At 43.0% G+C, this 14,676-nt stretch overlaps 9 protein-coding genes across 10 annotated transcripts; 8 read left to right on the top strand and 1 right to left on the bottom strand.

Annotated features, from left to right (window-relative positions):
* The first annotated feature begins 5,467 nt into the window (after positions 1-5,467).
* Positions 5,468-6,064, top strand: LOC122618119. Its single transcript, XM_043794261.1, has 2 exons — positions 5,468-5,530; positions 5,591-6,064. The coding sequence occupies exons 1-2, from the start codon at positions 5,468-5,470 to the stop codon at positions 6,062-6,064; spliced, it is 537 nt and encodes a 178-aa protein (XP_043650196.1).
* Positions 6,065-6,109: 45 nt separating this feature from the next.
* LOC122617822 lies at positions 6,110-6,804 on the top strand. Of its 2 annotated transcripts, none has more exons than XM_043793811.1 (2): positions 6,110-6,245; positions 6,314-6,804. In XM_043793811.1, exons 1-2 carry the CDS (start codon positions 6,135-6,137, stop codon positions 6,785-6,787), a joined length of 585 nt encoding a protein of 194 aa, XP_043649746.1. In that variant the 5' UTR covers positions 6,110-6,134; the 3' UTR covers positions 6,788-6,804. The 2 variants fall into 2 exon arrangements, with proteins under 2 accessions (XP_043649746.1, XP_043649747.1); XM_043793812.1 differs by having other exon boundaries at positions 6,144-6,245; positions 6,381-6,804.
* A 171-nt stretch (positions 6,805-6,975) lies between these two features.
* LOC122616950 lies at positions 6,976-7,564 on the top strand. Its single transcript, XM_043792547.1, has 2 exons — positions 6,976-7,026; positions 7,082-7,564. Exons 1-2 carry the CDS (start codon positions 6,976-6,978, stop codon positions 7,562-7,564), a joined length of 534 nt encoding a protein of 177 aa, XP_043648482.1.
* A 181-nt stretch (positions 7,565-7,745) lies between these two features.
* Positions 7,746-8,339, top strand: LOC122618118. Its single transcript, XM_043794260.1, has 2 exons — positions 7,746-7,814; positions 7,869-8,339. Exons 1-2 carry the CDS (start codon positions 7,746-7,748, stop codon positions 8,337-8,339), a joined length of 540 nt encoding a protein of 179 aa, XP_043650195.1.
* Positions 8,340-8,484: 145 nt separating this feature from the next.
* LOC122616952 lies at positions 8,485-9,013 on the top strand. The gene is given in 4 exon segments (XM_043792549.1): positions 8,485-8,568; positions 8,627-8,783; positions 8,786-8,921; positions 8,923-9,013. Coding segments are annotated over 4 exon segments (468 nt in total).
* Positions 9,014-9,194: 181 nt separating this feature from the next.
* Positions 9,195-9,788, top strand: LOC122618117. Its single transcript, XM_043794259.1, has 2 exons — positions 9,195-9,263; positions 9,318-9,788. The coding sequence occupies exons 1-2, from the start codon at positions 9,195-9,197 to the stop codon at positions 9,786-9,788; spliced, it is 540 nt and encodes a 179-aa protein (XP_043650194.1).
* A 145-nt stretch (positions 9,789-9,933) lies between these two features.
* Positions 9,934-10,549, top strand: LOC122618089. Its single transcript, XM_043794223.1, has 2 exons — positions 9,934-10,017; positions 10,076-10,549. Exons 1-2 carry the CDS (start codon positions 9,934-9,936, stop codon positions 10,547-10,549), a joined length of 558 nt encoding a protein of 185 aa, XP_043650158.1.
* Positions 10,550-10,657: 108 nt separating this feature from the next.
* Positions 10,658-11,250, top strand: LOC122618114. Its single transcript, XM_043794256.1, has 2 exons — positions 10,658-10,742; positions 10,790-11,250. Exons 1-2 carry the CDS (start codon positions 10,658-10,660, stop codon positions 11,248-11,250), a joined length of 546 nt encoding a protein of 181 aa, XP_043650191.1.
* A 1,794-nt stretch (positions 11,251-13,044) lies between these two features.
* On the bottom strand, positions 13,045-13,718 carry LOC122616953. The gene is made up of 3 exons (XM_043792550.1): positions 13,644-13,718; positions 13,268-13,591; positions 13,045-13,203 (listed from the first exon to the last, which is right to left on the bottom strand). Exons 1-3 carry the CDS (start codon positions 13,716-13,718, stop codon positions 13,045-13,047), a joined length of 558 nt encoding a protein of 185 aa, XP_043648485.1.
* Positions 13,719-14,676: the final 958 nt, after the last annotated feature.

The raw sequence follows: 14,676 nt of genomic DNA on the forward strand, positions 1-14,676 counted from the left end.
TTCCACTAGCTGAGTAATGAGTATCAGTTAGTCGGGGAACTGCATATAATTTTATGAATAAGAAAGATAATTTTGATAATTCAAGTCAATGTGGTCATAGGCCTGATATAAGCCCAGGAGAGTGCATCAAGGACAATGCATCAAGGGAGAAAAAAGCACTGCAAAAGGGAAAAAAACACTTAACAGGTTTGGATGTGGCTCCGTAATATTTAGGGTTTGTTTCACTTTTTACGCAACATTTCTGAGATAATCAGAATAATTATGGCTTTGAGTCTGGGAATATACCCTTTCCATTCAACATTTGAATTCTGCAAAATGAAAATGTTCCGTGCCACAAGGGTTGCATACCTAAAACATTTTGAACGGACTGGAGAAAATACCTCCCATTCTAAATATCATTGAAAATGTTTTGGGGTTTCATGAATCGGAAAAGTAACATTGGCAAGCATCGAACACGTGATGAAACCGTTCTTGGTATTCATTTGGTCCAAATTAACCCTTAAACTTACACAAATCTTAGTGAACTCAATTCCAGCCAGGCAAACAGCTATTGATGCTAAAGATGGTATTAATAAATATTAGTTATATAATTGCCACGAAACTTTGTTAAATTAATATTTTGTTATAAAAAATATAGACAAGTCAATGTAAAAATACTTATGACGAGAATAAAACATGTCTGTGAAGTTTTGACAACTGATAAGGACTTTCAGTTACTTTCTGCATTGTCCTAAGAACCGTTATCGTTTGCACTTATTTTTTGATTTTATTCTGCAAATAAACCAATAGTTAAAAAATGTTAATAAGTTTGTTGTGTAAATACTTCTGACCATCCATATATACCTCTTTAGCACTACCATTGAATATATTAACTTGTCCACTCGACCATTTCCTATTGAAACGTCATTCGACACGTTTCGTTTTATTTGGTTTTCTAAATTTATTGTCAAAAATCTACTCATATAGACTGTAATTAAATCTGGCTTAGCCCAAAAGTAAATAATGCTTTGAGGGCGAGGGCGGAGATGACAAGTCATCTTAACATAACTGCTACTCGGCCCTTAGCGTACACTGGTCAAAATCAGGGACACCTCATTGGCGTGAACACTCATTTCGTTTTTAACGATCGTTGTGGGAAGACGGCAGTGGCCAGCTTGCTGTAGATGTTTATCGTAGTTAATGGCTGGATCATGGTATCCGAGGGCCGTTTCGGATCATCACTGTGTGCGGAAATAAATGACTTGAAAATCAGTTGAAAGAAAATGGGGTGGTCTATTCGACACTCGTAGAGGGAAAGCTTTACAAGATGCGAAAGGTTTGTATGTCACCGGTAAAAACAAAATTTTCAAAACATAAACATATAGGTACACTCAAAAAAGATTTTCTCACTTTTTCTAAGTTTTTTGTTCATTTGGATAGGAGAGTTCTAACTTTCTATCTGGTTAGTTACCCGTCCATTGTTTTAAGTTCAATTTCAATTATTAGTTTATTAAAATTATGTTTTTAAGAAAGCTTATACGAATTTAAAGACACGCATGGTTGATGACCAAGGCAGTCTGTAATTTATACCGCTAATTTATTTTGCCTTTTGTGATTGATTATTTTTCACTTGCCAAAAAAATACATAAAGCAGTAGCATGGTAGATAGAGAGATTTTAGCTATGCATGTTGAATTGCAGATGTTGATCGTCCTTTTGCTTACTAATTAGGGAGATTTGTTTACAATGTATAAAAGCTTTCGTTTTTTTTTAATGACGGCGAATTCGACACCACTTTGTGTAGACTTTACGCGACAGAGAAAGACTGAATCGGAATGTGGCAGTCGTAGAGAGAGATAGATAGCGAAATCTCCACAAAAGCTTTGCCCAAGGGTATTACTTAGGGTTGAAGCATTAGAATGAAGGCAATGCCGTATAAATTGAATTTAAGTATCGCAATGGTATGAACAAAAGCAACAGGAGCATAAAGATCGTCACATACGCCACACAAATTAATATCACAATTAAATGCCAATTAAATACTTAAAAATCGAATTATAAGCTTACACTTTCGGTAGTCAAATCATTCAGGCTGCCCCAATGATACAAATTGCAAGTGCAATCAATGTCATACACTCGAAGCCCGAATGCAAAACATTCCCAAGCAATTAGTTCACACACACATATGCAAGTGAACGAGTGGAAAAACCACCACCACTCGAGAGTGATTCCCCGACCATTTTCACCACGCACTGAGCTTTAATCGTCCTGCCACACACACGCACAACCCTCCAACAAGCAAGGATAAAAATAAAATACCATTGCATACTGTGGGGCACTCCTTCTATTTGCTGAGCACGTCTGCTTGACTCTCTCGCCGCACATGCGCACTGCTAGCTGCCCTTAACCGCGTCCTCGGACCAATCCGAAGCGCTCATGAAAAAATTATGAGCTCGACCTGGATCTGCCAATCAGGACGTTGTACATTTCCAGGCAGGCGCTGCACTCGTGCCCCTGCAATTGCATTTCGGTAGGCGCAAACGCTGTGCAGGGAAGTTCGATCCAAGGGGGTTCGGAGTTCTGTTTGCCGCGCCCAAGTGTCGATTACTGGCATACTCGTTGGTTGCATATCTGTAGGCTCAATTACACGGAATCCACACTCACACTCAGCCGATGCATTCGGATTCGGATTCGGAGGTGTTTGCTCTGCTAGGTGACAACTTTTCATACCAACGCCTGAAAATATGCAGGGATTTTTCTTGCTTTTCAATCCTTTTTCCATGCACACAAGGGTAATTGGGGTCGTTCTTCGTTCTCGTCGTTGTGCTGTGTTGATTTTTCGCCTTGCATATTTCCAGGCGCCTCTGATTGCTGCTCCTTCCGTCTTTAGGGTCCTTCCTGGTCATTTATGATGACGTTTTCCTTCGGCTGACACCCATTTCACACGAGTGCCACTGCGCTGCCATCTTGTTTGCTCTAAGGGTCAGGTCAGCATATTTGCCAAGCAAAATATATTTCTTTCATTCGAAGTGTGAAAATTGTCTTCCTCCGTTGCACTTTTGATTGCCGTTTTTCACTGGAGTGGTAGCAAGGAGCCTAGGAGAAAGCCGGGCCAAATCAGAGCGAAGTGGTTAAAATTGTTGACGAGACATTTCCTATTTTTTTTGAGTCAAAGGGGGATCTGAAGGCAATCAGGTTCGGCAAAAGAAGGTCTTTTAGGCAAAAACAATAGGTTTTGGAGAATGGACTCGGGGTCTTATGCTCATTTCTGGAGTACGGGGTACTATGTAAATAATTATTTAGTTGATTTATTTATCTAGCTTTATTGGAACTGGAATTAATAAAGGTTCAATTGGATCGCCTTACTATTAACGTAGTGATGTATCACAAGAATGCCTTGTGATACATACTGATCGCCTAATCATACTGAATGCAAAGTTGTGCTATTTTTGCATTTCACTTCCGTAGAAGCCTAGTCATTTCACAAGAAATAGTAATGAGCAGCCAGTGAAAGTATGGCGTATGGCATTAGAGTAAATGTAACGAGTATAGTGTAGGCATTAAAGAACGCCCACCTCTTAAGGCAGCTCGCATAATCCGCAGGAATCAAGAAACAAAAGTCACACATAAGGGCAGAAGCGATGCTCACAGGCCAGAGTCTGCATCCTGGCGACCTACAGAATGGGCAAGTGTCCTATTTGCACAGCCCGCAGGAGGCAAAGCACGTAACTGCATCCGTAAATACATAGGGCAGTACACAGCCACAATCACAGCCGTACAAACACTGGTACCTGGCCCATGACAGCTGCAAGGACTAAAGCCCCGAGACGGAATTGAGTTAGAAGAGCCAAAGAGCTTAAAATCAAAAGTCAGACCGGCCTATGTAAATAAATGCAGTATGCAGTATGCAGGCGGTGACGGAGACGGGGACGAAGGCCGAGGCCGAGGCCGAGGCAACCGGAAATGGGGAAAGGCAGTCAGTCACGGAGTGAAAGCAGAACGAGGAGCAAACAGAAAACAAAAGGAGCCCAGAAAAGCACAGGACTCGGAGGAGCGAAGGCAAGACATTTATTTGGCCAACACCAGGACCCAGGAAGTAGGCACAGACCTCGTTGAACAAAGCTGGATGGCGCCTTAGTTTCGACAGACCCGATTCTGATTAAGCGCATAGGTCGTCGTCTGACTTGCAGCCCGAGCCCAAGCCCATCCGTATCCATCTGTCGGTCTGTCACTTCGTCTGGCCATCGACTGTCGCAACCGCAGGGGAAAAATGGGGAAAAAATTCAGAAAAACTGAAAACGCCAACAAATGGCTAGGCGGTTGGTTTTTATCTACTTTTTTTCGCCGTGCATTGTTGCAATGTAACGGCGTAAGCAGAATTACGTGCAATTGTTTTCTGCAGTGGTTCGTGCACATAAATGCGGCATTGGGGACTCGGGACTTGGAGCTGCGCTCTGCGCTGGGTAAACATAGACACGTTGACTGCATCTAGGATGAGCACCACGAATGACTGACTGCCTTGTTGAATGCACGCAGCAGAATAAGACTGCGGATTCCCTGCCTGGGAAACCAGGGGATTGAAGGCTTTAAGACCAATGTATTAAGTAAAGAAATAAAGATAGGTTCGACAACTAAATCCATTTGCCATTTAAGTGCCTAATCTTGGAATTAAATAAAATTTGTGCAAATATCGCCTCTTTCTTTATTCATTAATTTAATAAATCTGTCAATCCCCACGAGATTACTAACTTACTGACTAAGACATGTTTTTTGAACTGGAGAATCCAACATTAAAATAATTCTCCATTACAGCGGATCACCTACGGAAGTCAGTGTATCCCTTAATGGCTTCCATAAAACTAAACTAAACACCAGCTAGGATCCTTAGTTGTACCCAACCACATATGACTAGGCACGGATTCTACGGATGGGATTTTATTTACCTAAACACAACACTCCACCCATTAATTCACCAACCACAGTAAAATCAATTTAGTTCGAACACTCATTTTTAATCGCTTGCTGCACGGAACCAATTACACTTTCATTTTGGCGTATCTAAATAATTAATGCTTTGAACGAGTAGCTCAATTTTGTTAATGTGCAGATTGGTCACTCGATCTATTCAAATATTTAAAATAACATGCACTGATGACCAACCGCAATTAACATGATCATTTCAGCTTACTTTTTCGAGACCAAATATGTAAAGGGTTTAGAAAACGTACATTTTTTTGTTTAATTTAATACTGGAGGTCTTTAAAATAATGACACTTATCATATTGTTTTGGTATCTATTTAAAAATGGTTTAAAAAATATGAAAATAGTGTTGGGTACCAAAGTAAAATATACGCTCTTAATAGCTCTTTTTAAATGTTTTGCTCTGATCATAACAATCGATTTTAACACAAAGTGGACGCTTAAATGCTAATGTTTTGGATACAAACCTTAGTAGATGTTAACACTCCAGCAGTCTCAGTTTTTGAAAATGGCAAAGTTAGTCCTAAGTATATCGGTGTCATTCGTGTGTCTTATAATCGTGCCAGTACCCGTGGTAAGTATTCCATGATCTGAACTGGCCTTAGTAAAGCACACCTTGAAATGTTTTTAGACGAATAAAATCCTAATGCTGGAGAGTCAGTGTGGCAACATTAATCGCAGCTATTTTTCTAATTTCACGATGTTGGTAAAAAACTCGCAGATGAATATGGAATTTTTTTTGTTACGGGTTTTGGTTCCGGGTATCACAATGGACATGGAGTTCTTTATTAGTATGCAGAACTCCTACAAGTTTCAGAAAATTTTCCAATATACGCTGGATATGTGCAACCTTCTGGCACAACGAAGAAACAACATGTTCAAAAAATGGTTTGCGACATTCTTCGATTCAGGTAACTTTAAAAAATATTGCCCGGTCGAGCCCAACTTTTACTACCTGAAGAACTACAACTATAACACGCTATTTATTCCGAAGTTCTTGTATGCTGGAAAGTATAGAGTAAAGTTCGACATGAACCAAATAAGAAAAATTGATGGTATCCGATACTTTGTGGTGGGGTGTGCATTTGAAGTTGAAATAAAGTAAGCAATGACTAATTCGCTTTATTTTACATGTTGCCATCAATTATAATTAGTTTAGTCTGGTTGCCGTCTGGATGAAAATTTATTTTACACATCATTATTCGCTCGACATCAGCATGGAATTGTTGAAAGCTTGTTCTATTGTCTCCCTGATATTTGTCCACGAACTGGAAATCACAGGGGCAGTGAGTATTTATTAATTAATTGTTAAAGAGCCGGTTTAGGTAATTGGTATAATATCCTTGCCTCAAAGTCTTCCCTCATCTTCCAGACGGGAAAGTGCAAGTTCAGTCCGACTTATTTCCAAAACTTCACCTTAGAAATTAGAAACAACACATTGTACATGGATATGACCACCATCAAACCGATTCACCGCGGCCTCAAGGTCTTTCTCAACACCCAGATCAGCCTCGACAAAGGCAGAAGCTATCAACGCCTTTTCGCCCACATCCTGGACACCTGTGGGGTGGTTTCCTCGGTGAGAGGAAACCTGTTCAAGAGCTGGTTCGATAGTATGTTGAAGCACGGGAACTTCATGGTCAACTGCCCTGTTCCCGCGGGTCACTACTTTTTGCAGGACTGGAAGCTGGACTCACAGTTGGTCCCGCACTATTTGCTTCCCGGAGATTATTGTATTACTGCTCACTTTTTCTTCGGTAAGCACAAGTCGAAGCAAGAGGACTTTTTTCTCGACTTGGAGGTCTATGCCCTTTTAAAAGCCACATAGGTGCTATATTTGTAAAACTCAGCCAATTGATTCGGGTTCATAAATAAATTTAAAAAAAAATAAGCTACAAAAATGCGCCATTTCAAAGTAATTTAAATCCAATTAGCGAATCATCTTGTGTGCAATTGAATAACATGGCACCGTTCGGATCAGATTGCAGTCACTCAGAGCTCATATGGGAAGTACCAATGTTGAAAATAGCGTGTATCCTCATCGGAATATCCGTTTCCCAGTCAGAGGTAAGCAAAAATCACCAAGAAAGATCATGAACTTAATTAACTCCGCTTCCGACAGTCCAGCTCAGTGGCCCTGACTCGCGTACAGTGCGAGAAGAACTCCAAATTCTTTGCCACCCTGAACGTGACGTCTGTAAATGGTACGATCTACGCGGATGTACAACTACTCCAGACCCTCAAGGCGGGCTTTCGAGCACACGTCGATGTGCAACTGCGTCTCAGCAATGCCAGAAACTTTCAGAGTCTGGTCCAAGCCGACACCGACTATTGCGAGCTCCTCTCGACCCTCAAGGACTCACTCTTTCGGCGCTGGATCAAAAGCGTGTCCAAAAACAGCAATTTCATGGAGAACTGCCCTGTTCCGGCGGGGCATTACTACCTAAAGGGCTGGCACGTTGACATGGGACTGGTGCCCTCCTATATACTGAGCGGCGACTACCTCCTAAGTGCCCTGGTTTACTACGGGAAGTATCGCACCAAGAAGCAGATGTTCCTTGTTCGGTGCATGGTGGAGGCAACTATGCATAACAACTATGCATAAACAAAACGAGTTCAATGTTTGGTTTGAGAGTGTGTAATTATTTGATTCAACAGTTTGGCCGAATAATCAATCTAGCACGCAATTCAAACAGAACAACAAGCCCATCAAGTGGCTTTAAGTGCAATAACCAAAAATCAGTTGTGTTGGTGTGTGGCAATATTCAAGTTGACATCATCACGCAATGTTTCCAGGGAAACTCTTACTCATTGTTCTGGTCTGGATTGTTGTAACTGCTGTCATAAAGCCGAGCGTGGTGAGTCATTGAGTTTGTTTCACAAGGTCCATTTAAGAATATGCTTCTTAGGGCGCCAGAATGACTTTTAAAGCCGGTGACTGCACATACAACAGATCGACGTTCTCCAACTTCAGTATCCAAATAATCAAAACGAAAGTATTAATGGATATGATTTTGGTCACCACTCTACGACAGGGGCTAAAGGCGCACTTGAGCTTCGAATTCCGTATTTCCAAGGGCAAACCCTACCAAAGTGTCTACCAACACGATATGAACTACTGTGCTTTGATCAAGGGCTCTCAGGAGTCGATTTACCGGCGGTGGTTTACGTCCATGCTAAAGGTGGGAAACTTCGCAACGAGCTGTCCCATAAAGGAAGGTTACTATTATATGCATGGCTGGACCCTAGATGCGAACAATGTGCCATCCTTTCTTTACCTGGGTGACTACCGAATCGGCGGATCCTTCTTCTACGGCAGGTTCAAGAAGCAGTTCTACAGTCCCCTACTGGAGTGCAGTGTTGAAGCGGTGTTGAACTAACGTTTAGCTTAGTTCCTAAACCATTGGATTGAAAGATCGCGTAGTGGATGAACGGATAGTCAGGCTCCAATACGCTGGATAATTAAAATATTTTGATCACACAGAGGCATTTATTGAAAAACTTTTCTAGCTTTTGTTTACTGCGATGGCTCGGCCTATATGGATCTTGCATCTAGTCAGGCTGGAGATACCGTTGTGCCTGGTCATTGCTCTTTTCTCCTTTAGGGCGGTAAGTACTGTGTACTGAGTGGTATTCAAATTCTTGAGTGCAGGCTTGCTTTTCCTAGGAATGCAGCGTGAAGTTTATAGCCGGTGAGAGCAGGTTCAACCGGAAGTACTTTGAAAACTTTACGTTTACTATTCGCAATGATAAAATTTTTCTGGACATGTATCTGCGAAAGCCTCTGGTTAGGGGCTGGAGAGCAAGATTGGACTTCAGAACACGCGTGGGAACTCCAAAAGTTTCCAGAGTCTCTTTTCCACCAATATCGACGTGTGCAACATCGTTAACGCCGCCAAGATCAACCTGTTCAAGAAGTGGTACAAAAACCTTCTCAAGTACGGAAACTTCCTCCGCCAGTGCCTTGAATGCGAGCCCTATACTGAGGGACTGGCAGTTCGGGAGTTGCCGCTTTTCGTGCATGGAGGCAACTATGCATAACAACTATGCATAAACAAAACGAGTTCAATGTTTGGTTTGAGAGTGTGTAATTATTTGATTCAACAGTTTGGCCGAATAATCAATCTAGCACGCAATTCAAACAGAACAACAAGCCCATCAAGTGGCTTTAAGTGCAATAACCAAAAATCAGTTGTGTTGGTGTGTGGCAATATTCAAGTTGACATCATCACGCAATGTTTCCAGGGAAACTCTTACTCATTGTTCTGGTCTGGATTGTTGTAACTGCTGTCATAAAGCCGAGCGTGGTGAGTCATTGAGTTTGTTTCACAAGGTCCATTTAAGAATATGCTTCTTAGGGCGCCAGAATGACTTTTAAAGCCGGTGACTGCACATACAACAGATCGACGTTCTCCAACTTCAGTATCCAAATAATCAAAACGAAAGTATTAATGGATATGATTTTGGTCACCACTCTACGACAGGGGCTAAAGGCGCACTTGAGCTTCGAATTCCGTATTTCCAAGGGCAAACCCTACCAAAGTGTCTACCAACACGATATGAACTACTGTGCTTTGATCAAGGGCTCTCAGGAGTCGATTTACCGGCGGTGGTTTACGTCCATGCTAAAGGTGGGAAACTTCGCAACGAGCTGTCCCATAAAGGAAGGTTACTATTATATGCATGGCTGGACCCTAGATGCGAACAATGTGCCATCCTTTCTTTACCTGGGTGACTACCGAATCGGCGGATCCTTCTTCTACGGCAGGTTCAAGAAGCAGTTCTACAGTCCCCTACTGGAGTGCAGTGTTGAAGCGGTGTTGAACTAACGTTTAGCTTAGTTCCTAAACCATTGGATTGAAAGATCGCGTAGTGGATGAACGGATAGTCAGGCTCCAATACGCTGGATAATTAAAATATTTTGATCACACAGAGGCATTTATTGAAAAACTTTTCTAGCTTTTGTTTACTGCGATGGCTCGGCCTATATGGATCTTGCATCTAGTCAGGCTGGAGATACCGTTGTGCCTGGTCATTGCTCTTTTCTCCTTTAGGGCGGTAAGTACTGTGTACTGAGTGGTATTCAAATTCTTGAGTGCAGGCTTGCTTTTCCTAGGAATGCAGCGTGAAGTTTATAGCCGGTGAGAGCAGGTTCAACCGGAAGTACTTTGAAAACTTTACGTTTACTATTCGCAATGATAAAATTTTTCTGGACATGTATCTGCGAAAGCCTCTGGTTAGGGGCTGGAGAGCAAGATTGGACTTCAGAACACGCGTGGGGAACTCCAAAAGTTTCCAGAGTCTCTTTTCCACCAATATCGACGTGTGCAACATCGTTAACGCCGCCAAGATCAACCTGTTCAAGAAGTGGTACAAAAACCTTCTCAAGTACGGAAACTTCCTCCGCCAGTGTCCTTTGAATGCGAGCCACTACTACTTGAGGGACTGGCAGTTCGGGGAGGGCTTGGTGCCGCCTTTTATTACAAGTGGATCGTACCGATTGGAGACGTATAACTTTTTTGGAAAGTACAAGGGCAAAGACGAGGACTTCATAATGAGTTGTACGGCCGATGCTATCATATATATCTGATGCACTGATTCCGATGGCTAATGGTTCGGAAATAAAAATGCCATTCTCGTGACATTCATTTGTAATTGATTTGAGGCCTCTCATTTGGGTTTCATCGAGGGCATTGAAATGTGGAAATTGCTTACGTTCTTTCTTCTTGTTCAATTGGCATTGAACATCAAACTTGTCGTTGGGGTAAGTCAATCCTTCGACCGTATACCAAATTCCTCAGAAAATTGTAATTTAAGGAGCGCAGTGTAGAGTTTCTCACCGGTAACAGCAGCTACAATCCGAAGTATTTTAAAAACTTTACGATAACCATAGCTAACAACACAATGAATATGGACATGCACCTGAACCGACCCATTCAGAGGGGTTTCAAGGCCCATGTCGATATTCTGCTACGTCTGGCTAACGCAAAGAACTTTCAGTCCATGTTTAATCAGAAGAGCGATGTGTGTGCCGTAACATCCAGTGTCAAGAACAGCCTGTTCAAGAGCTGGTTCAAGGATATGAGCAAGAACAGTAACTTCATGTATAACTGTCCTGTGGAGGTGGGTCACTACTACATGCACGACTGGCGCATGGGGAGCTCGATGACGCACAAGTTCCTTATTCCTGGCGAGTATCGTGGCAAACTCACCTTCTTTTACGGCAAGTTCGGAACCAAGTTATTCGAAGAAGCACTGAGCCTAACGATCGATGTGATCCTGTCCAACTAGTCCGATAATACCCGGACTAGTCTCCCCCGGTCTCCCCAATCATTCAACAGCGTAAATCAAATACTAAAGTCAAATACCAATATTGCAATTTAGTTAAGCTTTCTTATTACAAATTGTTTAAATATTTTGTCTAAAAAATAATACAAAAAAAAATAAACGAAGAAGACGAAAAGTATTTTCGAAGATTCGAGATTTTATGACTTAAATTCAATCACATTATTCTTAAATAAATTTGTTAGTAAGCTGGCAGCATCGAATAATTGTATTTTCTCAGGATGTCTACTAGATGCAAGGATGTGCTAACAATTTCCGCACTCACGCAGCGATAATCATCGAATCGTTACCGTTGTCTCCACACTTTTCAGAAAGTCTGCACAAAGATTAGCTACAATTTTATGGCGAGAAATAATAATATCTTGAACAAGACGGCAACATGTTGCACGGCGCTTGCTTTGTTATGACTATCGATGCAGCAGAAAAAGAAGAGCATTCAATTTGGCTACAATGTCCCTGGTGTCACGCCGGGATGGCAGATGTCGCATGCAGCAATAGAAGTTGTAAAGAGAATGGTGTAAAAGGAAAATTGATATTTTAGAATCGTCTGCCGACGTTCTGCCTAACATGTAACTTTGCGTTTGGAGCGCTTAAATTCATTGCTTCCTAATTGCTGGTCGAGCAGTCAGTATCCCGCGGCCTCGGTCTTTCTTCCGTGGCGCATCCAAAATGATTCGCCCCAGGCCTCATGCTCGCCAATTTACTTGGATTCCCGCTGGTATAATTATACGATGTGTGGTGATGATTGCGCCCTCTGAAGCTCATCTCTCGGTTTATTCGCCATCACTCGAATCCTGGACCTGACAACCTCGCAGGCATGTCTGATGAATAATGAGTGTGGACCAGAGGACAAGTGAGAGCCAGGTGAGCTTTGCCCTAATTAGCCAAACCGCCCATGCACCCATGTAATTGGCCCCTAAAAAGAGCAGAAGAATGACGTGCAGATGATTTAATTTATAGATAACCCATCCCGGTTTGGGCAAATCTCATAAGTCCCGCCGAGGGGCTTTTGAGCGCCAATGCGATGCCCCTCTATAAATCAATTTCATGACAAACAAACATTAAACGTTACTTAAGGCAAAGCACAGCAACTGCGACAAGTATAATGATGGCAATTTCCTTGAGCATACGACTTCACTTCTTTAGTCCCCCTCACCGTGCGCCCAGCTCCTCCGGATTCCGCCTGCATTTGTTTCAAAGGAGCTCCGACTGCACTGGTCGGAAGCTTGTTCCTCGTCGGGCTCCAGCAAATATAAGAAAGTGCTCGCTGCCCCTACTCAATTCCGGAAGTGCAATTGATGGGAAACACGACGAAAAAGTACCCATGGCATCCTTGGGAGCGCGTGCGAACGTGTCGAGAAGACCTGGACAAAGGACGCGTCGGGAAGTCGAGGGCAAACTTGTCGATGGAAAAATACTATGTCCCCAAACTATTATTGACAGTGTTTAAATTATTTTGCGCTTAGATGGCGCCCTCGTATAAATCGCAGCTTGCTGCGCGGCCAGCCACGTTCCGTGCAGAAATCCGTGTCCGTGTCGGTGTCTATATCCGTGTCCTTGTTGGAGGACTCATTAATTTATTTATGCGAAATGCACGTGCAACGATTTATTCGATTGGAAGTGAGAAATTGTGTTAGCCAGCGGAGATTTGAGCTCTTCAATAATTCATTGCCTTTTAATGTGGCCAGTTGATATCGGTGCAAGCCTTCCTGAAAAAGCGGGTCCGGACTCCGGATCCACTCACTTCATTTTTATGTCGACATAAAAGATTGTTTCTGTCAAATTGACACTGTGCCAGTCCCTCACATAAACATTAGAGTCTATGCGAAAGCTGCCCGAGCGAATGAACCGTGGAATGGTCTCCTTTTCCGATCGAATGTTCCGCATATAGTAGTTGCCCTGGAAAGTAGGAGTTAGGCTACTCGTAATTCACTGTTCATTCACTGCTATGAGAGTACAGTACCTCCTTGAGTGGACAGTTTCGGGGCATATTGGACTGCCTGAGGATGTTATTCAGCCAGAAGTTGATCAGGCTGTTGCCCTTGCCCCTGCCCATCACCTGGCACAGATTCACGTTGTAGGTGAAGACGTCCCTGTAGGATTCTCCGTGTTTGGACACCCGCTGCCCTATCGTGGCCTTAAGCCATATATCCGCCGTGATGTTCCGCGCAAGGTTCAGGGTAATGTTAATCGTGGTGTAGTCCTGACTGATCGCAGCATCATACAAGGATATGTACTTCCTGTTGTGGTCGGTAACGATTTTCCGAAAAAGCAGGAAGTTCAAGGACTGTGGGAGGGTGAGAAGAAGACTATGAAGATCTGAGCAGGCGAGATCTTACCTTTTGTCCTTCAGGAAATCTGCACACCAAACAAAGTATCAGCCCAAACAAAAGAACGCTGCGGAAGGGAAACATTATTCGATATGGAACACCTCTATTGAGCTGACTAGATTCGATTTAAGTCACGGACCTCAAAGCTTTGTTTTTTATAAAGCCATTAAAACCCCATCAGTTTTAATGTGCGCAACCGCTCATTTTGATCTGCCAATGTCGAAACTCGATATCGGGAAAAATTCCGAGCTTCGGTAATCAAACTGTAGATCCATACAGGTGGCTCTCGAGCCAGGACTCTCAACGTAATTAAATTGCAACATTTTTCAAAAGTTTACCCATCTGATCCAGCCTCACCCAAAGGCCGTTGCATACCGTACTGCCCATATAATTTGCTGGGAAACGACGCTAAGAATATGATAAATTACCGCTTAACGGGCAGCTGCAGTTGCCTGCCCGACAAGGCAGCATAAATTCAAAAAGGGCCACTATTTGCTGCTAACCCAATCTTAATTATAAATCTAAAGGAAGCACTTGCAGCCGAAAAAAAGTAGGAACAAATTACCGCAAGCGCAGTGCGCCGTAGAATGTCCGGGGAGCTGAGAGGAGGAGCGAAATGATGATTTAATAGAATGGTCTGCGGGCACCGCCAGCTGGCTGCCGTGTCCTGTCGGCTGAGCCGAATGAATGGGCAGGCAGCCGAGAGCAGTGGGAGGAGCGGGCGGAAATGACTCCATAAGCTGCTGCAACCATAAACCGGAAGTTAACAGACTTTCGCTGATGTGGCACTTTCATGGCACTGCTGCAGAACACCAGAGCCCGGACACCAGGACACCAGGACACGAGGACCCACGGACTCGGAGCCGCCTGGACTCAGCCGACACGCTCGGCGGGCAGTCTGCGAAATTGTGACAGCGCATGGCCGCAGGATAATCAAATAATTTTTTCTCCGCTTCCTCCTATCTTTTGGTGGAAGACCTCGCTTTTTGGCGAGTTTTCTCCTTAGCAGCTTAAATTATTGTTGCGAACTTGCCGCGAAATG

The sequence above is a fragment of the Drosophila teissieri genome, chromosome 3L (genome assembly GCF_016746235.2).
Source record: "Drosophila teissieri strain GT53w chromosome 3L, Prin_Dtei_1.1, whole genome shotgun sequence".
In the NCBI taxonomy this organism is placed as follows: Eukaryota; Metazoa; Arthropoda; class Insecta; order Diptera; family Drosophilidae; genus Drosophila; species Drosophila teissieri.